The sequence below is a fragment of the Oncorhynchus gorbuscha genome, linkage group LG26, assembly GCF_021184085.1.
Source record: "Oncorhynchus gorbuscha isolate QuinsamMale2020 ecotype Even-year linkage group LG26, OgorEven_v1.0, whole genome shotgun sequence".
NCBI lineage: Eukaryota > Metazoa > Chordata > Actinopteri > Salmoniformes > Salmonidae > Oncorhynchus > Oncorhynchus gorbuscha.
The window spans coordinates 10,764,987-10,787,535 of record NC_060198.1 but is presented as its reverse complement, the minus strand read 5'-3'; the positions used below and the strand labels follow the sequence as shown (position 1 = coordinate 10,787,535).

The window sequence follows — 22,549 nt, the reverse complement described above, 5'->3', positions numbered from 1 at the left end:
CAGACCTGATACGTTTTATAGACTACATAACATATATTCATTCTAATTTAAAGTAATATGTTTGTACAAAGTGTTATATTGTTTTTAAATAAAGAATAAGAAAAATATCTTAGCACGTTATGATTGAGAGACTTCCGTCATGATCACTGATGCACCGAGGTTGCAAAGTTTTAATCCCATGCTGCCTCACTGTGATACATCTTGGTCATATCATGTAGACTACTGAATGTAGAGGTGAGCTCTCCTTTCCAAACACCTGTCTTACATTACAGCTATGGTCTTGCTGCGTTTCTGAGCAAGATTGTCAAGAAGTGTTAGAAATGTCCAGGGGTCCCACTTGTTTTTTTTCTTACGGCCAAACAATCCTCAGAAGCAGCTACATCATTTCATATTCTCTTTGTACCATTTATTCTTGTAAATGATCCGTTTCAGACTATTAACGGAAGCGTTTTTATTTAACGTATATTAATTCACGAAATGTTCGTTGTTGTTAATTAACCGATTCATTTGAATAGTCTACTGTATAAATTATCCCAAAAGCCCAAAATTCGAAACATACTGTATTTTCAGCAAAATAAATGTGTTGATCTAATCAAAAACAACAATTTAAAACACAGATTTTCAGGCTACACCATAAAACAATACAATGGATGGTTATTGGTTACATTGAGCATCAGGCTCCTCTATATGGAATGTAAAATATATATATCAGAAATAAAGTCATAAAAGACACGTCTTTAGAAAACAAAGTCACGCAAAATACTTCAAATAAAGTGTTTATTTTTCAAATAAAAGTTCAGAGAGAAAATTGTTTGGTGCCAAAACAGTCTCTGGTAAGCTATAAATACACATCCTGATTCCCAAAATGGAAAATAAGACAGTATTAGACAGGCAACATACAATGTCTTTTTGGGATCTGAGGTAGGCCTTGTTGTTATATCTGTCTCTGTGTAAATGTGTGTGCGTCCATACACTTGGTTTGTGTGGATGTGATATCTAGTATCCGCACCTGCGACAATCCTCCATCCACAATTCTTTCGCTGTTTTTTTTTTTTTCTTACGGCCAAACAAACCCGAGAACCAGCCGCAACCCTTCTTCTCCTTCTCCTTCTTTTTATTATATTCCTCCTCCATCATTGCCATCCATCCCATCTTCCAGAAGGGTTCGGGTTCCTGTGAACAAACAGAGTTGGTGAGTGGAAACTACAGGCACCTTAATTGGGGAGGACGGGCTCATAGTCATGGCTGGAATGGTGTTAATGGAATGGTATAGAACACATCAAACACACAGTTTCCATGTGTTTGATGCCATTCCAGTTACTCCATTCCAAACATAATTATTAGCCCTCCTCCCTCCTGTAGTGGAAACAAACCTCAGGAAGCCATTGCCATCAGCAACCTTTCAATGCTGAAGCTGCAGCTCAGTACGGGACAAACAACATTCAAATTGACTGATATTATCAATGAGACAATACAGAAAACAGTGTAGCTTACCTTCTCAAGTGGGGTGAGGAGTTTCTTCATTCTGTCAGTGCTGGCTTTCTCAATGCAAAGCTCCAGCTTGGTCTTTTCTACGGGAAATGGAAATGTGACAAGATAGGACATTTGAACGGAAGGGAGGAGTTCAAATTGTTATTGTCCAACTGGTTAGTTGACTGTTACACATAGCCGTTTACTCTACATCGGATTCTGTCGTGAAATTGTGAATGAAAGAACATTGTCATTTACAAGAGACTAGAACGGACTCTGAATGTACCACACCAACAGTAGCATTGTTCTACCTGTATCAGCAGGGGTTCTGGTCTCTCTCTTGACCGGGATGTTGATGCAGTATGGCCGGTCATCACCCTTCTTGGTGTCCTTGGCGAAGGTCAAGGTAGGCCTCAGGTGAGCCATGATCTCTCTGACCATGATATCGCAGACCAGCAGAGGCTGTATTTCTGGGTATAGCTGGGCTTTAACCATTGGCCACTCATGGAAAGTCCTGAGGTAATTGCTCCTGATAGAGAGTGAGACGTCTTCTAAGAATTTGGCCATGATGTCCGGCTCATCGTTGAGCTTCCTCAGAGTGCGTAAGAACAGTCTTTGGTTTTGGTATTTCAATGCCTCTTTCTGAACCTGGATATGTATGTGCTCTACCATATCATTGCAAAGTGGGACAGCTTCCCATGAACCGTATTGCTGCTTGATTGTACATGAAACTGGGAAGACAGAGTCAAAGGCTTTCCTGACAAGAATAACAGGAACAATATCAAGGTTTGTCACCTTTGGTTTGTTCTTCTCAGTCTCCGTCTGAGTCTGTTCTTGCACAGGCTTTCCACAGTCCTTTGTGGTTGACTCGAAAACAACAGTCTGTGGGAATTCTTTCGCTGTTTTTCTCTTACGGCCAAACCCACCCCAGAACCAGCCGCAACCCCTCTTCTTCACCTTCTTCTTTTTATTATTTCCCTCCTCTATCATTGCCATCGATCCCGTTTTCCAGAAGGGTTCGGGTTCCTGTGAACAAACATAGTTGGTGAGGGGAAACTACAGGCACCTTAATTGGGGAGGACGGGCACATAGTCATGACTCCAGGACAGCGGAGTCAATCACCACCTTCCGGAGACACCTGAAACCCCACCTCTTTAAGGAATACCTAGGATAGGATAAGTAATCCCTCTCACCCCCCTTTAAGATTTAGATGCACTATTGTAAAGTGACTGTTCCACTGGATGTCATAAGGTGAATGCACCAATTTGTAAGTCGCTCTGGATAAGAGCGTCTGCTAAATGACTTAAATGTAAATGTAAATGTAATGGCTGGAATGGTGTTAATGGAATGGTATCGAACACATCAACACACAGTTTCCATGTGTTTGATGCTATTCCAGTTACTCCATTCCAAACATAATTATTAGCCCTCCTCACCTCCTGTGGTGGAAACAAATCTCGGGAAGCCATCACCATCAGCAACCTTTCAATGCTGAAGCTGCAGCTCAGTACGGGACAGACAACATTCAAATTGACTGATATTATCAATGAGACAATACAGAAAACAGTGTAGCTTACCTTCTCAAGTGGGGTGAGGAGTTTCTTCATTCTGTCAGCGCTGGCTTTCTCAATGCAAAGCTCCAGCTTGGTCTTGTCTAGGGAAATTGAAATGTGACAAGATAGTACATTTGAAAGGAAGGGAGGAGTTCAAATTGTTATTGTCCAACTGGTTAGCTGACTGTTACTGTAGCAGTTGACTCTACATCGGATTTTGTTGTGAAATTGTGAATGAAAGAACATTGTGGAATACAAGTTATTTACAAGAGACTAGGCCTGATTCTAAATGTACAACACCAACAGTAGCATTGTTCTACCTGTATCATCCGGGGTTCTGGTCTCTCTCTTGACCGGGATGTTGATGCAGTATGGCCGGTCATCACCCTTCTTGGTGTCCTTGGCAAAGGTCAAGGTAGGCCTCAGGTGAGCCATGATCTCTCTGACCATGATATCGCAGACCAGCAGAGACTGTATTTCTGGGTATAGCTGGGCTTTAACCATTGGCCACTCATGGAAAGTCCTGAAGTACTTGCTCTTGATAGAGAGTGAGACGTCTTCTAAGAATTTGGCCATCTTGTCCGCCTCATCGTTGAGCTTCCTCAGAGCGAGTAAGAACAGTCTTTGGTTTTGGTATTTCAATGCCTCTTTCTGAACCTGGATATGTAGGTGCTCTACCATATCATTGCAAAGTGAGACGTCTTCCCATGAACCGTATTGCTGCTTGATTGTACATGAATCTGCAAAAACAGAGTCAAAGACCTTCCTGACAAGAATAACAGGAATAATATCAAGGTTTGTCATCTTTGGTTTGTTCCTCTCGGTCTCCGTCTGAGCCGGTTCTTGCACAGGCTTTCCACAGTCCTTTGCGGTTACCTCGAAAACATCAGTCTGTGGGAACTGCTTCAAAAAGGCAGCCTGACTGACGTCGAGAGCAAGAGGATTATCAGGCATTGTGTTGCTTGATGTTACAACCTCTTCATCGTCGTCCCCAACAAAGTATTTGGGGTCGATCCAGACTACATCTCTGTTGGAGGAACGAGGCAGAGAAACACGACGGATGTATTCCAACTTGATGTGGTCATTCAGGGGGAAAGCCTTCAGGAACAGTGCCAGTTTCCCGACCCGGGACCCGTAGTGATTGTAGATGGTCTTCCTAAGGTCCTCGGGTAGGGCTACTGCAAAGAGTTTGCTCTCCATAGCCTCTTCGCAGCTCCTAGCTATTGGACACCGTGGGCCGAGGACTTGAAGCGGATAGGTGTCACTGATGCCCTTGTACACCATCAGGATCCCCTCACAGATAGCACTGGGGATGGTGGAGATGATCACCGTGTCCTTCATGGCAACCAGTTTTTTAATCTTGATTGTCGTGCCAAACTGATGTATCATGGCACTCTGCATGTGCAACACTGTCTTTCTCATGTTGCAGAAGGGGGGGCACAGATTTTCATCCACAGATACACCTGGAATCTTCCTCAAGATGTTAAAAGCAACGGAGGCCATTTTAACGACCAGTAAGAGCAGAGCCTGTTGGTCAAGCTGTTTAGTACCGCGTCCGTTCAATGGATGAAGTTTTAGAATAAACTTCACTACGAAGTCACTGAATAGTTCTCCACTAATGATCAATCTAGCAGGTAGAGGACAGATGTTCACCATATCCTGGCTAATACGTCTCTCCACTTCATTGGCAGTATAAACAACGGGCACTGTCTTAGCAATGCATAGACCTACGAGATGAACAATGTACCTTATCAAGATGTGTGACCCGATTCCCAGTGCTCTCCCAGGCACAGGTTTCGGGCCTAGCACTTGCTCAAGGTTGTTGATGACAGTCTTAGCCACCTCATAAGCATCAATGGACTGCTGACCGATCAACAGCTCGTCCTCCTCAGTGACCTCGACCCAGGGAATAGACCACAGAAAGGCTTGGGTGTTGTTGATGATAGCAGGTGTCTCCAAATACTCTCTCCCCTGAAAGGCTTGGGGATCTACTTGAAGAAGCACCTGGGTGATGATATGCTTGATGGTGGAAACAAGTACCACAATCTTCTTCGGCATGATCTTGTATGCAGTCTTCATCCCGGTGTCAGTGTCTGTGAGGGCCGTTTGGAGTATGGGACATGTGCTAAGGTCAAGGGCCTCAACCTTCTTTGCCTTCACATAGATGAGAAAGAGAGGCATTGCAATACTTTACTACCTATCACGTCTTGTAGTGTATTTCTTATTACACTTAGGAAAAAAAGGTGTTATCTAGAACCTTAAAGGCTTCTTCTGCTGTCCCCATAGGAGAACCCTTTGAAGAAACATTTTTGGGTTATCTTTTGTTGAATTTTACCAATTTTGTCTCCCCAATTTCGTGGTATCCAATTGTTTTAGTAGCTACTATCTTGTCTCATCGCTACAACTCCCATATGGGCTCGGAAGAGACAAAGGTTGAAAGTCATGCGTCCTCCGATACTGCTTCTGAACGCGCACATCCAACCCGGAAGCACGGAAATACCGTGCACCTGGCAACCTTGGTTAGCGGGCACTGCGCTCAGCCCGCCACAGGAGTCACTGGTGCGCGATGAAACAAAGACATCCCTACCGGCCAAGCCCTCCCTAAACCGGATGACAATAGGCCAATTGTGCATGGCCCCACGGACCTCCTGGTCGCGGCCGGTTACGACAGAGCCTGGGTGCGAACCCAGGGTCTCTGGTGGCACAGGTGGCGCTGCAGTACAGCTCCCTTAACCACTGCGCCACCCGGGAGGCCTGGTAGAATCCTTTCTACAGAGGATTGTATATGGAATCTAAAAAGGTTCTATCTGGAACTAAAAAAGGTTATCTTATGGGGACAGCCATAGAACCTGTTTGGATCCCTTTTTTAACAGTGTAGTATACAACAACAGTTCACAAATAAAGGATCCAGTCTTACCTTGTCTACCTGGCTGTCCAGGACCTTTATGACGTAAACTTCTGAGGATGAGGGAGGATAGGGGTTCAGGTTTGCCACGAGGACCTCAGCCTCCTGGGCTTCTCCATCTGAAACCTTGTCCAGCAGGCTGTCCATGACCTCCCTGACCTCTTGTGGAATCTCCACCTGGGTCTGACTGGGGAACTCCACCTGGAGTATCTCATCTGACCTGATCTCGGGTTGGGCCTGTTTCTCTGAGAGAATATCTGCTGTGTCGCCACTCATCAGAGCTACAGAACCAAGAGGCTCATGGAAAGGAACCGATGGCTTGGCCTTGTCAGTCAGGAGCTGCTCCCCCTCCATGGTTACCTTGAGATGGAAGAGAGGAAGAAGACATTAGTTCATACTGTTCCTTTGTGAACTAAAGGTGCAATAACAGGTAAATAAACAGTCTATGTGGGTGATAGCAATGGTGTAGTATATAGCAATGGTGTACTATAGTTTAGGGAATGGAAAAGTATCAGTATACCTTTCCTGGAGACTGGTGACATTGGCTTGGTGTCACGCTCAGCTCTCTATGAACTTCCTGCTCAATCTCATGAAGTCTCTGGCGATCCTTCACCTTCAGCATCTGTACACACAGTAGGAGTTTAATATTAGCAGTGGAATCACACAGGATGTTTTATCTTATGGCCATGACAATGCCATTTTGTTCAGGACATCAGATTTATCATGGATGTTGTCAGCCCAAAACCTATTAAATACAAAAGGAGAACATCAAAGTAGATGCTTAAACACATGAGAGCTATTGTATAGTTAATGGCAAACTTACCAGCTCATCAAGGTAACAATGGACCCAAGAAGACCCTTGGATGGATGTCGAGTCATCCATATTTGCTCCAAGTTATCCCCAGGAGACCAGTAAACTAGAAAATATTTATTTACAGAAAACTCAACTAAACACTTCAAAACTGTACTAGAACTAAATCCAAAATAAGAACTAAACAATCGAGCAATGCAACCAACACGAGTGCTGTATTATAGCAGTCTGAATTGAGAATACAAGTCTATAAATATAGAAGTATAGAATGCTCAAATTTAGAACTTTAGAATCTTTGGCAAACATAAGACATTGTGATGTCACAACTAAATGGTTCAAGTGAGCAAAAAAATAACTGCGGCAAGGACAGGACTAGAAATGATTCTGGAACAGAAAGGTCTTCATTCTGAACTACCTAGTTGTCACAGTAGGATATTTTGCATGTTAGAACAGCACTGCAAACGTGAAATATTATCAATAAAGAAAATCTTAACCATATGGCAAACTGTAATGTTGTATTACTCAATTGTTTACAAACAATTAATTTACAATGTAAGTATAGTTCTGAGATGTTTTTTAAAATTTTAATGAAACAATCATTTCTTTTCAATAAATTGTTTTCTTTCACAAAATAACACTCCCATGCAAATGGCAGGTCAATAGTTTTATTCTGATAATACAAAATTATTTCCAACAACCACAGAATACAGTAACACACGCTCAATAAAACCTTGAATATGAATAGACAACATTAGATACAGTTCAAATCTATCACTAGTTGGTAGGGAACTGGTAATAAAACCCGCTGTCTTTATAAATTATATTTGTTTTTACACAATATGTAAGGAACTATAAGGAAAATATTTGTCATGGATGACTGGCTAGTAGCAACCAGAGCTTTGTCAGTGTCCAGTCCTTAAAGTCCTTCCCAATAGTTACTTAGATTTGAAAATATTAGCCAAACATAACACAATGTAAAGCTAGCAATAAGTCATGTTAAATCCTTTAAATCATTGAGAACATGTTATGGCCAAAGGCAGTACTAGAACAGTGACTCATCTCTGTTTCACGACTGGGGCCTTCCACTGGGGTCTGTTGAGAAAACAACACCTCCAGCAGGCAGTCAGTAGCGTTGCAAGCAGAGGGCTCCTCTTCTCCCAGCCACAACAGCCTGTGGTACCTAGCCTGCGGAACCCAGCATAGCACCCTGGAACGAACACAAACACACACGCAGGCATGTGAGCTATATTAACGTGGTGCGTTAAGTATTCTTTAAACAAGTCAAAGATGAGTGGTCTAAAGCGATCTGAGTGTGAATTTGTACCAGTCGTAGATGTCGTCCCTCACGGGGTCAGGATACGTTTGGATCCACTGACCGATTGTCCACATCTTGACCATATTGCCCATAGCAACAGTCTCCCCTTTTCCCTCTCCATCGCCCCCCTCAGAAGGCTCCTCAGGGACGTCCTCGTAGCACAGGAAGTAGCTGCATGAGAAACAGTCACACAGGCAGTGAGAGATGCCATCTGATTCGACTGTTCTTAGGCCTGAATTTCAAAATGCCCATTGTCATAGAACATCTCAGTTCAAAAGAGTCCCACATTTTTCTTGCTACTAATATTACAATTATCGTTTATTGGCATGTTGTGCCTTACTTTAACCCTTTCTCTACCTCCCTCTCTCTCTCTCACTCACTACTCTGTGTTGGTGGCTCTCTCTTTCCCTGCCACTGGCTTGTCCTCCTCTGGATGTCCCTCCATCTCGCCATCTGTTTCCTGCTGCAGGCTCTCTCTGAGTCTCTCCACATTCCAGCGCATGCGTTTGTACAGGCCAGTGTGGACCCCAGCCAGGTAAGGGGCTAGACGACAGTACCTGTATATGGACAGCCCCACACTGTCTATCTGACACTTGCCAATGTAGAAATGGGAGACACTGGAATGGAGAGAGGGGGAGAATGATAGATACATAAATTGCTGGATGAAGGATTGTGGAATGAATGGCAGACGAATGAGAATAAGGGTGACAAGTGCAAGAATCTGTCTATATATTTGCGTCATACTCCACAATGTTCCATTTGCGGATCTAAATACAGGTATTCTAGTAGGTGTTTGTACATATCGTCGCTGTCTGATGAAAACCTTGCCACTCAAATTGTGTTGAAAGCCCCAACTCTTCTCAACATAATCTGAATGTTTTATGACTCTAGGACCAAGAAAATGTACTCAAAACAGCTTCTGAAATGTCAAAATGGTATGTTTATTAAAAATAGTCTAATATGAGAGTTCTCACTTTCCTGAAAAGTGTCTGTTTTGGAGATTAGGTTCTTACCTGACAGCAGCGATATGCGTTTGTATGTGCCTCTGTTTGTGGTGGCTCACAGCCTTCAGATGTTATGGTTGTAAGTACCAGAGGCTGGTGGGATGAGCGATGACCAGAAGAGGCTGGTTGGAGGACGGGCTCATTGTAATGGCAGGAATTGTAATGGCTGGAATGATATAAATGAAACGGTATCAAACACATCTACTCCATTCCAGACATTATAATGAGCCCGTCCTCCAATAGTTCCTCCAACCAGCCTCTTCTGGTAAGTACAGTACCTTGCCGGATCAGTCTCTTCCAGTGAAAGAAAGTCAAAGGAGGCATAGGTCAAGACCAGCTGCTCCAGCCTCTCACAGAGCTGCTGGGAGAAGTCTAAAAACTGGACAGATGGACAAAAACATAAATAGACAGACAAACAAATTACCCACCTCTCAGTTTACAGCATCTCTTGATCTTTCTCTATTAGTTCTCAAACTTCTCATACGCCTATATTCTTGGCCAGAGTTGATTCACATAGACATTTCAGTTGGTTTGAAGTGTAGAATACATTTACTATCAATAAAGAGTGCAAAGGGAAGGGATCACCGCCGCTACCTCACTTTCCAACCAAGGTGCCTGAATTGAGGATAGAGCGGACACGGTCACTCAATAAAGAGTGACAGTTTTGTCCTACCCAGATTCAGAGGAGTAGGGTCGAGTTGAGGCTCTTACTCGTGAGCGGATGTACATGGGTAGAGGCGTGCTCCGGGGCAGGGAGCTGCGAGCGGTCGACTCCAGGTAAGTGAAGTAGGGCTGACAAGTCCGCAGGAAAGTAGGCACCACGTGAGCAAAGTGTTCCTTCTGCAGGTTGTCATGCCTGCAGACCACACACACACGGTTATGTCACAGGACAGGGCTTCATTATGTATTGCTTTAAACCCTTTGAGAAATAATAAACAACTTGAAACACTACTAGATGTAATTGTATAGTTTAGCTGCACTCTTCACTGACTCACCTAACCTCTACCGATCATTAGCTTAGACTACATTAACAACTTTCCTAACTGACTAACGTTACCTGTATAAAAGGTGTGCCTGATACTCATCCGCCTTATCCAGCAGGTACTGGAGTTGCCGCTCAATGGTTCGGAACCTCTGATGATGCTTCCTGTTGATATCCTGGCATGACGACGTGAACTCCCAATCAGCATACCCTGTGCTGTACCTTTGGTCGCAACACGAGGGCGCCAAAGCACAACACTCTACATGCGCCACATTGTCTGAGAAATGTCGGATAATTATTTGTTGACTTGAGTTTGATTAGCAGTCAAATCAAATGATATTGGTCACATACACATGGTTAGCAGATGTTATTGCGAGTGTAGCACGTTTTTCATGTACATAATTATTAAGCTACCTATGCATTTTGACAGTAACTCACCTGTGTCTGGTGATGATCCAAGATAATTTCTCAGCTCCCCCTGTTCCATGCTTTCTTTGTAGCCTCAATACAGCTAGAAGGAATTGACATTTTAAAACTAAAAATGTAATAACAATTATCTACGAAAAAACTGTCAAGATGTTAATATTCCCTCTCCTAAAATATACTGGAATGCAGCCCTAGGACAAGTGAACTGGAACAAAGTATGACTGTTGTCTGGCAAATAGTGTTTCTAATAAGGTGAAATAAGTATCATACAAAACGCATTCATAGAATCTACCCTGTAAAGACCTTTATTATAGACACATTCAAAATAGTTATGACAACAAATGTGTATCTTGTAGTTGTGAGCCAGAAACTTAACCATGTATTTTGAGAGTTCTTATGTCAGAAGATTTGAGTGAGTTAGAAGATTTTATTTGAAAAGAAACGACAATTAAATATTAATTTGAGAGACTCTTATATAAATGTTTTATTTTGAACCAAATGATATAGACCCTGATTTAACTTTCATTGTTAATTTTTGGTTTTGTTTCGTGGTAGATTATTTTATTCATAAAATGCAGTGGGCAAAGAACCAACCCATCTTCACATTGTGTAAGATAGAATTGAAATATTATTTTGCAATTATCAGTAAGAGTAAAAACAAAAAGCAATGCGTACTACAAACCTTTTTGTACTTTGTATGGGTTGTTCATAAAAATAAAAATAATAACCAAATGTTCGCTTTCGGTTGACACCTCGAAATCCTTCATTAGTTAGCTAGCTTTAGCTTGTTAGCTAGCTAGCAACTGCAATAGAAGACACGGGTTTCTTGTGTGTTGTGTTCATTGAACACGTTTTTATGAGGGTACTTAGCCAGTATTTTCATGAACTGAGGATAGTTAGCTATTAGCTAACGAAGTTACACCTACGCCACTTTCCGCACTCCTCTGAATCGTTGTAGAGCTCATGTGCGGCGCCTTAGAAGTTCCCGTCCCACCGTCAGTCCAGAACTTGACAAGTACGGTTCTCAATCGGTCCCGTCTCCAGCCTCCTCTCTTTCTCTTGGATTCTATATCTGACGCTCGGCCCCGGTGTCAACTGAATTTGTCAGTCTGCAGGCTAGCCTAGCGCGACAACTACTACTGTGAGCGCCTAAAGCAAACACTAGACTAGAGCAAGCGGATTCCTCTGCTGGCCGAAACATGCACAAAACCTCTTGACAGTTATGTGGGTTTATTTATATAGATAATTGGAGATAGGCAACCTTTCTGCCTATGGAGACTAATAAATAAATGATTGCAAAATTACAAAAATCACCATATATCTTACACATCTGTCATTGTCAAGCCAAATATCGTTGTTTGTTTGACAACACTGTTATGAAAAAAAAAATGATTTGATTTGTCAATATTTGTATCCATACTAGCTACATGAATAAAGTTATTCTAATTCTATTATTCTAGCTATATTATTCTAACTATTATTCTAACTCTATCCAAAGATCAGAAGTGAGTGTGCGGAGTGCAGACGGAGGATGACAACCGGCTCTAGACTTCGATTGATGGCTCTTTCTGTTCTTGCCACCAGAGGGAAACATTGATATATAAAACCCCACTGAATCAACGTGAATTGGGTTACATTACATTTAAAGCTTTTTAGAGATTTCGTATGTGATCAGAACATGTATTCATCTCCCGGCGTGGTCACCGTGAGCTGTTGTAGTTGACGTGATCGTGTATAGTGCCATGACGTAATATATGAGACTATGACGTAAACGCAGTCAAGAAATTATTAAATTGATTGGCTCAGTTGAGTTGATAGTTTGCATAGGACAGTCATCCTCATGTTCAAAGACATTACTTTGCCTGGACAAGAAATGATGTGTAACTGTAAGTATTGTACTTAAAATGTTCAAACATTTTATATAAACATATATTTGTTTATTATTTTTCTATCATTGTACAGGTCCAATCTGAAGGATGTCTTAAAATAAAATAAAGTCATAAACGGCTGAGGAGAGTTAAGTCTCATATATGATGAAAAAATAGTTGATCTGTTTGTCTCTGTAATGGGGAAATATTTTTAGTAGTACAGCCATATCCCAGGGGTTTTAAAACCTCTCCTAGAGGACCCCCAGACATTCCACTGTATTCCACAGCTAGCACACCTGATTCATCTTGTCAACTAATCATCAAGCCGTTGAATAGGTTTTAATGAGGTTTGCTTGTTTAGGGCTACAACAAAATTGTGAAACATCCGGGGTTCCGCAAAGAGAGGGTTGAAAACCACTGGCCTATGCAAAAACAGATTGATGTGCTTTATGGTTGGAAAATTTGGCATAAAAATGGAGGACTCAAGTGTAATTTAGTTCATGTTGTACCAATACCCCAGGCTGGGACAATCCAAGCTAGTGTTGGAGAGCAGGTGTTCCAGACAGACAACCATGATGGACCAAGGCTGCTAGCACTGGTGGACTGCACCAAGAAGAGCCTCCTAAAGGTTAGAAATGGCTTTGAGTTCTGTTGGAAAACGTTTTGAACAGTTCAGAGTGAAATACGTATCTGTTCAATTGGAAAATGTTTTGCGAAGTTAGTCATGCTGAATTCACTCCAGGCAAACCTCTCAGAGCGGACTGGTTGGCTCTAAGCAACACCCACTTCAATTGTGATTGGGCTTTTAATGTGATCAAGCCCTGCCCACTTCCAATTTTGGTCAGTGAATGTTGCTAAACGTTCCGCCTTGCTGAACGCGCCCCTGGTTGTATTAAGGACGCTTTGTTTTGAAATCTTTACGTGATTGTAACTGAGAGACCAGTTGGTGCTAAACTGGTAATATGACATGTTCTAAACCAGAAATGTGTTTAAAACGAGATAATGATGCATGGGTCATTTACTAGTTAGAACCAATAGCATTGGAATTCTGACTCTAATTCTGATTCTAAGCTTAACCCATATGTGACATGCCATTCAGTTCCGTCATGTCTATGGTGATAGAGGTGGTTTTAATGGTGATATGATTTTGCTACTGTTGTTGCTTCTCTCAGAACTTCGTGCCGAAGCCTCCTCAAGGCCCCAGACTGAGCCATCAGGCCAAGATGGCCAAGGCCGAAAAGAATGCCAGAGAGGCCATTGAGCCCAGAAAGGCTAGGGAGACCAATGTAGCGGCGAAAAAACCAAGCCGCCAAGTTGTGGGTGTGTTGGCGCTGCCGCCACCTCTTCTATCTCCGACGACCAATTACAGTGATAGAATTATAAAAGAACATACAATATGGTTGAAGGATCAAATAATGGTTTGACTCTCCTCTTTCTGTAGGTGTCCTGCCAGCTATCAAGAATGGCACTAAAGTGACTAAGGTGGAGACAGCAGGTGGGTTTTTGGTGACACAGTGGTTATTCAATCGAGTCGTTGCCGTGGTTACTAGCTTGTTCGGTGGTAATTCTGATTGTCTTCTGTTTCAGAGCCACCAGGCCCCTTGACACCTGAGGATGGGGTGAGAATGAACTCCTCTCCATCTGTTGATGACCCCATGACCCCAGAGAGTGATGTCACCTCTGATGTCACTTCTCTGGCGGACCCATCCCGTGAGATGACACCTGAGAATGTAGAGGTGTCCTCTCTAGAGGACTTCCTGAAGTCTCACCCGTGAGTCCTGCTCTGAACCGTGTTATGTGCAGTAGAAAAAATATAATCTAGTTGCCAGTCCACTAACCAAGGATTCTTGTTTGTTTTTTATTTTCCAGCCAGAGAAAGCTCATCAGGAAGTTCCTCAAACAAAAGGTAAGTCCCTCATTTCTACTTCTTTACCGACTCTAATCATGCCGACAACAACAAAAAACATGTAACTTAAAAAACGAAGAGGAAATGCTGTCACTTAAAGTTGTTGTATTTCTTTCTATGAATGTGACCATAGAGGACCTGGAAAACATGTCCTATGTGGTCCTCCTGCCAGTGATAGCTCTGCTCAGGATCTCCAGTCCAGAGTCACTCCACTCCTCCTGCCGGGGGTCAGGGGTGCTGAAGATCATCTCGGAGACGTTCCACCGGTGGAGCTCTGAGCCAAAGGGGAGGCTCTGGGGTGGGCAGCCCCCCACGCCCAATTCTGAGACAGACCAGGAGATTCAGGGTATAGCAGACATGGCCGTGAGTAACATCATGAGGTATGCCCAGGAGGACCTCTTCTCTGGTATGAATGACCTGGAGACCACCAATCCATGCATCACTCTGACCGAAGAGAGGCTCTCCAGCATCTTCTCAGTGCTGTTCAGGGATGCCTGTGAGAGTGCCCAGGAGGCCACCAGACAGATCCACCACATGAGGTCCGGAATGGGAGTCGTCCTGGGTCATCACAGGGATCGAGCAGGTCCAACATACCAAAGTTGGCGTCGAACCTCTGTCAGCTGGCAGAGAGGAGAGGAACTTCCTGATGAGCTTTCTCTGGCTGGATGAGATCCTCAACGAAGAGGACATCCCCCTACGCAGCAGTCCCAGGGACACCGTCATGAGCCCCCAGACCCTGAAGCTCACCCCTTCAGGCTGATGAAGAATCTATTTGTGGAGGTCCAGCATGCCCTGAAGTATGCTGACATCTCTGTCCTCTTCAGCCTGGAGGAGAGCATCCAATTCAGGGGGGAAGATGCAATGAAGGCCATTGTGAAGGCTGCGACAAAAAGGTTGTCCCTGTGCTCGGACTCCAACCGGGCTCAACTGCACGCCGTACACTATGGTGGCGAGGGAGCTATATGTTGCATGGCAGACACCATCGCGCGCGTCATAGATGACCACGCCCAGGACTGGAGTTCAGACGGCCATTTTGGAACGAGGAGGAGCCGTGGTGGTGGGAGATCACGCTCCTCCTCAAGCTCCTCAAACAGTGACATCACCCTCACAGAGGAACTCTTGGCCCAGTGTGAAACCCTGGAAGAGGACCAAGAGGAGATGGCTGCGATCGACGACAAGAAATGTGACTCTGCTAGCTTGGAGAAGGCCAGCAGCAGCTCCCTCTCCGCAGACCTTGTGGACAGCACCTCCACACAGGTAAGGAGACTACCATTAACCAGTAGGTTGTGGAGTTATTGGGGCTGTTTGATTGTGAGGCACCAACTCATATCTGTTTCTCTCTCTACTAAGAAGACAGTGACGGACGAGGCAATGAGGAAGTTAGGAAAGGGGAAGTGAGGTCGCAAGAAGACCCTGAAGAAGAACAAGGTGGCTCCCCTTGGCACTGATGGTAAGTCCTCCCTTCTGTCAGTCCACATGTCTATTTATCTTCAACAAAATTATATTATTTCACCACCATTATTTCACCACCATCCCCTAACATTACCACCATTGTAATGTTAGGGGAAGAGACTATGATGACGTTATCATGGCCTTATTCATTAAACGGAAGTAACAGGAAGGAACTTCCTTGAACTAAAAAAAGTGTGTTTTTGTTTTCTTTTGCAAAAGTTTATTTGACGGTTTGTCCTAATGATGTCATCCCCTGTTCTCTGTCACCTGTTCAGATAACCGTGGCTGATGAGCCGGGGAAAAAAACAGTCTCCTCCTGCGGATTACAGCTGCCATGGAAAAACTATTTAGCTTCCCCTGCAAAAAAAGAAGTGGTAAAAAGTAATTGTTTGGGTATTCCCACTTAGTAGGCACTTCAGTGCACCTGCCTCCTCTACAAACCCAGAATCAACAGAAGAGGGAGACAAACCCCCCCCCTACTCACAACACATTTGATGACTCCAACCATACCCCCACGCTATGGAGGCGAGGGAGCCATCTGTTGAATGGCGGACACTATCACACACGTCATAGATGACCATACTGAGGGTTGGAGCTCTGACGGCCATTTTGGAGCCTGGAGGAGCCGTGGTAGTGGGAGTTCCCACTCCTCAAGGAGTGACATCAACCTCACCAAGGAGCTCTTGGCTGAAAGGGCCAAGGAAGCGGACCAAGACGACGTGGCTGATGACAAAACTGGCATGACACCCCCCCCCCCCCCCCCCCCCATAACAAACCATTACACACCATGATGATTCCCCCCCATAGCCTGGCCCGGATCTTAATAAATAAACATGTACTTGCATCTATTTTTAACCTCTTTTTAAAACGTTTTTAAAGTTTTTAACTTCAAATTGATGTGTGTACTGCATCAATATGTGTTCACTGTGCCAGTCATTATAGTCAATCTAGGCTTTAACACTCTTAAGTGTATTGGTATTGACACAATAAGAGTTACATTTGAGTATTTTCTAATTTGGTCTTTCTGAGTGAATACATCTGCAATATACTGCTAACAATGTAATTCGAAAATGAAAAATACTTCTGGAAATTTACGACGTAGAATTGATCATGTTCTTGCCTTTGACAGTTTAGATCATTCAAATGTAATAACTCAGGGTTGTGGAGGTCACAGTCTCTTATGACGGCTACCAAAGACTGCTTCCAAAGTCTATCCTGTCTATCCTGCTTCCACCACTCGCTCACACTAGTCCAATATTTTAACCTCTCCCTGCCAGAACCTAATCGATGTAGCTGGCCTGGCACTCATGCGAGATGTGGTTCTGGGTTGCAGAGATTATGGAGGTCAAAACAAGGTCTATAGCTGCGTTTACACAGACAGTCCAATTCTGATCTGTTCCACTAATTGGTATTTTGACCAATCAGATCAGCTCTTTTGCTAAGAATTGGGCAAAAGATCAGAATTGGACTGCCTGTGCAAACACAGCCTAAGACTGCCATGCAGGACCTGACCAGGAACAACTCTGATCTGATAAACTGTCAAAGGCAAGAACATGATCTATACTACTTCTACTACTTTGTACAGTATTTTTCCTTCTAGATTAACATTATTAGCAGTATATTGCAGATGTATTCCCCATAATATACTCCAGCAAGCAGTAGGCTGGAAACTGACCAAGGAAAAATAAAATAAACTCCTGCCCACAAGGAAATAGGATGGAACACTTGATGATGTGAATGTAGGCTATGTTTATTTAGCCTGCCCATTACCGCTATCAGATGTAAGCAGGTTATTTCTGGTGTGCATTTTCATAGCCTTTGTGTGATGTTTGTCACCTATCATCAACTATGACCAGGTGCTCCTTTGCTTTTCAGTCTCAGTCTCCCTCTGGCAGTATCAAATTCTCTGTAAGCAAATCTCCCATTTGCATGCCCTGAGATTTGTTTTAGTTTTATTCAGCTATAGTTTGAGTTTCTGCTTATCTAGGGATAAAGAGGCCAATAGGGAAAGGGGATACCTAGTCAGCCGCACAGCTGAATGCATTCAACCTTAAATGTGTCTACCGCATTTAACCCAACCCCTCTGAAGCAGTTGTTGTTGGGGGTTAACTGCCTTGCTCAAGGGTAGAACGACATGTTTTTCCACCTTGCCAACTTTGGAAGCCGAGCCAGCAACCTTTCGGTTACTGGCCCAACACTATTAACCGCTAGGCTACCTGCTCTCTCTCTCTCTCTCTCTCTCTCTCTCTCTCTCTCTCTCTCTCTCTCTCTCTCTCTCTCACACTCACTCTCTCTCTCACACTCACTCTCTCTCTCACACTCACTCACTCTCTCTCACTCACTCTCACTCTCACACACTGTTTTAGTCATATACTTTTATTATACTGTAACTGTACTCCATTTATCTTCTGGTTGTGTTTGAATGGGCACATTTTTACTTGTAAGCAGAGTAATACCAGTAACAGTTGTTTTGTGTGTGGCTAAATTGCAAATCTGGGAGAGGGGAAAGAGAACCAATGTACAATGTGAGAAGTTGGAAATTACAAATCCAGGGTCTGGACATGGTCACATGATACATTGGGCGCGCTCCTGCTACCTACCGTACACGTTGTGCCAGCGCAACTGCGCGCAGCTCAATCAGAAAAAAATGTGTAGCCTCCCGCTCAAGCCATCATCGGAAATGCGCGGACAGACAAGGCGATATTCCTCTGCCCTCCAAACCCCGAACGAAGAGTGACACCCTTCCGTCATTCGGTACTTTGCTCGAGGGAAGCATAAAATAGTCTCGTTTGAAAGAAGGATTTTGTGGCATGTGATACTGGGAGACTGACGCGTGTTCGTGGTTCACGGATGTTACTACGAAGACGGATCTCGACAGTTTTTCTGCCTCTGTAGCGTTTTATGTTTAGCAATGGATCTATATCCCTCTTCGGAGTCTGTTACGCGGATAGGGAGGGAGTCGTGCCGTTTGTTCCCCGGGTGCTCTAGCTGTTGAGAACAATGAACGGAATCAAACAGTTTTGTTTTATGCTTTTATCCTACTGACATTTTAAAGACACTCACCGGGAACATTTTGTATTTGTTGAACGAACCATTAGTCGAACAACTAGACAAACGGCTTCCTTGGACAGTGGCCCGTTGAGGCGACACAATGGGATTATCTTTGACCATTGGCTGAGGACTGTTTTTAAAAGTTCCTTTATCTCAGAGAATATAGTGGTGAGTTTTTGGACAGAGCACATATTCGAGCAACAATTGGATGAATTGATCATCTAGCTGCCTCAATTCGCGGAGAAGACCATTGTGAGCACTCGCCGGACAATCGCATGTTGTCCAGTCCAGTTGGTCTGGTCTAGAACGGCACCATCACTGGAACACGACACAAAGAACAACGATGGCGAATGACTCGATACAAGTAAGTTGTTACGTTGCCGTTACAGTGGAATAACAACGGTGCTACAATGTACGTTATCTGGGTATGGGGGTATCATCCATTCGACATCAATGGAAACCTAATGCGGTTTAATTTTCTATTTTTTTCTATTGTCAAATAATAATTGAACTGGATTTATGACGATGCAGTGCGCTCTTTATGCTCTGAATGTTGTCAAGACACACTTGTGGTGTCCTGCATTGTCACCTTGGCAGTTCTCAGAACCACCTTGAGTTCCTCATTACAGCCAAATGCATATGCGAAGAGCTCCTGGCCGGGCGGGCACAATACCGGGCGGGTGTTTGACACAAACACATAAATACACACACACATCCCAGTGTACCTCACCAGTTCTCAGAACCACCTTGAGTCTGAGAAGAACCAATAGCAGTCGCAAGGCTCCCAACCTTTTTGGAATGGAGGGGGGGGGGGACATGTTTGTGGCGACAGTCATTGTTGCCAACTCATTTCTGACAGCTTGAGTAATGCGTTTCGACTTTAACGAGGTCTTTGACAAATTTACACCATTAAACTAGAAATACACACCACTAAAGCGATGGACGTTGAGCTGGGGTAATTTTGTCATTTAGACTAGTTTACTTGACAGTATCCTGATACAGTATTTGACTGAGTTGGTGCAATGACTGATGTTCTTTACAGTGGGGGTTGTGAACAACTCAGCACGGGTGCCACCACCACTCACAAAGACGTTGATAATATCATAACAGTGGGTACTGTTGTAGGCTACAGAAGTTCCTCTTGCCTCTGCTCTAGTTTAGTGACACGTTTTTACCTCAGCATTTACCTTGTGTGTGTGTCAGAAAGTCATGAACCCAACTCTCTGTTTGTAGTAAAGTAAGGCAAGAAGTGTGTTGAATAATGCGTCCTGTTTAAATGCTGCTTCTCATCTGACTGTTGTTAAAGCTCTGTACTGGGTTAGTAAGTTACTTCACCCTTCTTTACTAACTAGCCTTGGCGATGTCTTCTAGTCACACTGCTTGCCACATGGGTACTGTACTATTTAACATGAATCTTTTATCAGACTCTTATCAGGGCTGATTTATTCATTCAGGTTTTCAAACCCATTCCAATTTCTCTCGTTTGTTGGAACTTAAAACTTCTTCCCCCAAATAGGTGATTCCATGCTTGGCACAGTAGCCAATTATTTGTATAGCTACAGTACAAGATAATACTAGAAAGCAGTACCAGGCAGGAGGTTGTCACCTCTCTCTCTTGGGGTCGGTTTTGCCCTATCCATATCCTTGGCAGGTTCACACACAATGGAGGAGGGCAAGCTTGGGGGACTGACTCAAGCCACAGTGACGAAGTGGGAACTCTGGTTTGGGGGCACAGCCAGTATCCCCTCATCCAACACGTACACTGGTCTGGTGACTCAAACTGAAGACCTCTGCTGGTCTGGCAGTTGATAAAGTCTGTCATAATCATCAGACTCCAATGTCTTCAATGGTGGGGAGGTTTAGCTTCTTCACAGCACACCCTTTTGTTCCCCCCACACACAGGAAGACTGATACAAAATAAGTCGAATAGGAATCTGAACCCAAACAGCGTCACACTTCCTCCTAAAGGTCACGGGAGGGGGGACAGGGATGTAAAATGTATTGTAACTAGTGGGATGTAAGTTTGTGATGGTAGAAGTTTTAGAAAGGAGAACGTTGAATCAAATATCCATGAACGTATAGTCATCTATAGTTGGAAGTGTACATACACCTTAGCCAAATACATTTAAACTCTGTTTTTCACAATTCCTGACATTTAATCCAAGTACAAATTCCCTGTCGTAGGTCAGTTAGGATCACCACCTTATTTTAAGAATGTGAAATGTCAGAATAATAGTAGAGAATTATTTATTTCAGCTTTTATTTCTTTCATCACATTCCCAGTGGGTCAGAAGTTTACATACACTCAATTAGTATTTGGTAGCATTGCCTTTAAAATGGTTTAACTTGGGTCAAATGTTTTGGGTAGCTTCCCACAATAAGTTGGGTGAATTTTAGCCCATTCCTCCTGACAGAGCAGGTGTAACTGAGTCAGGTTTGTAGGCCTCCTTACTCACACACACTTTTTCAGATCTGCCCACATTTTTTATATGATTGAGGTCAGGTCTTTGTGATGGCCACTCCAATACATTGACTCTGTTGTCCTTAAGCCATTTTGCCACAACTCTGGAAGTATGCTTGGGGTCATTGTCCATTTGGATGACACATTTGTGACCAAGCTTTAATAACTTCTTGACTGATGTCTTGAGATTTTTCTTCAATATATCCATATAATTTTCCTTCCTCATGATGCTATGTATTTTGTGAAGTGCACCAGTCCCTCCTGCAGCAAAGCACCCCCACAACATGCTGCCACCCCCGTGCTTCAAGGTTGGGATGGTGTTCTTTGGCTTGCAAGCATCCCCCCCACTTTTCCTCCAAACATAACAATGGTCATTATGTTCTATTTTTGTTTCATCAGACCAGAGGACATTTCTCCAAAAAGTATGATCTTTGTCCCCATGTGCAGTTGCAAACCGTAGTCTGGCTTTTTTTATGGTGATTTTGGAGCAGTGGCTTCTTCCTTGCTGAGCTGCCTTTCAGGTTGTGTCAATATAGGGCTAGTTTTTACTGTGGATATATACTTTTGTACCTGTTTCATCCAGCATCTTCACACGGTCCTTTGCTGTTGTTCTGGGATTTATTTGCACTTTTCACTTTTCACCAAAGTAAGTTAATCTCTAGGAGACAGAACGTGTCTCCTTCCTGAGCGTTATGACGGCTGTGTGGTCCCATGGTGTTTATACTTGCGTACTATTGTTTGTACAGATGAACGTGGTACCTTCAGGCGTTTGGAAATTGATCCCAAGGATGAACCAGACTTGTGGAGGTCTACAATTTTTTTCTGAGGTCTTGGCTGATTTCTTTTGATTTTTCCCATGATGTCAAGCACAGAGACACTGAGTTTGAAGGTAGGCCTTGAAACACATCCACAGGTACACCTCCAATTGACTCAAATTATGTCAATTAGCCCATCAGAAGCCTCTAAAGCCATGACAGTCATTTTCTGGAATTGTCCAAGCTGTTTAAAGGCACAGTCAACTTAGTGTATGTAAACTTCTGACCTACTGGAATTGTGGCACAGTGAATTAATTCTAAGTGAAACAATCTGTCTGTAAACAATTGTTGGAAAAATGACTTGTGTCATGCATAAAGTAGATGTCCTAACAGACTTGACAAAACTATAGTTTGTTAACAATAAATTTGTGGAGTGGTTGAAAAACAGGTTTTAATGACTCCAACCTAACAGTATGTAAACTTCCTACTTCAACTGTACACTTCTTTTTCAGTTTTGCATGTTCACACACACACACACACACACACACACACACACACACACACACACACACACACACACACACACACAC

The 22,549-nt window shown here is 43.4% G+C and overlaps 2 protein-coding genes and 1 long non-coding RNA gene across 5 annotated transcripts in view; 2 read left to right on the top strand and 1 right to left on the bottom strand.

Moving 5' to 3' along the window:
* Nucleotides 1-7,382: 7,382 nt before the first annotated feature.
* Nucleotides 7,383-11,688, bottom strand: LOC124016004 (UPF0575 protein C19orf67 homolog). Of its 3 annotated transcripts, none has more exons than XM_046331522.1 (8): nucleotides 11,149-11,686; nucleotides 10,479-10,551; nucleotides 10,116-10,317; nucleotides 9,770-9,914; nucleotides 9,337-9,437; nucleotides 8,435-8,671; nucleotides 8,064-8,225; nucleotides 7,383-7,946 (listed from the first exon to the last, which is right to left on the bottom strand). In XM_046331522.1, exons 2-8 carry the CDS (start codon nucleotides 10,525-10,527, stop codon nucleotides 7,745-7,747), a joined length of 1,098 nt encoding a protein of 365 aa, XP_046187478.1. In that variant the 5' UTR covers nucleotides 10,528-10,551; nucleotides 11,149-11,686; the 3' UTR covers nucleotides 7,383-7,744. The 3 variants fall into 3 exon arrangements, with proteins under 3 accessions (XP_046187478.1, XP_046187477.1, XP_046187479.1); XM_046331521.1 differs by having other exon boundaries at nucleotides 11,393-11,686; XM_046331523.1 differs by lacking the exon at nucleotides 7,383-7,946 and adding an exon at nucleotides 9,068-9,224 and having other exon boundaries at nucleotides 8,069-8,225; nucleotides 11,393-11,688.
* Nucleotides 11,689-13,967: 2,279 nt separating this feature from the next.
* On the top strand, nucleotides 13,968-14,457 carry LOC124016116. Its single transcript, XR_006835311.1, has 3 exons — nucleotides 13,968-14,105; nucleotides 14,204-14,240; nucleotides 14,374-14,457. It is a non-coding gene; the product is annotated as an uncharacterized LOC124016116 (long non-coding RNA).
* A 3,868-nt stretch (nucleotides 14,458-18,325) lies between these two features.
* LOC124015277 (serine/threonine-protein kinase N1-like) overlaps nucleotides 18,326-22,549 on the top strand; it is a 58,872-nt gene continuing 54,648 nt past the window's right edge. Inside the window, exon 1 of the mRNA XM_046330401.1 lies at nucleotides 18,326-19,107. Within this exon, the coding sequence (XP_046186357.1) occupies nucleotides 19,087-19,107 (21 nt within the window). The 5' untranslated portion in view covers nucleotides 18,326-19,086. The remainder of the gene's footprint in view (nucleotides 19,108-22,549) is intronic.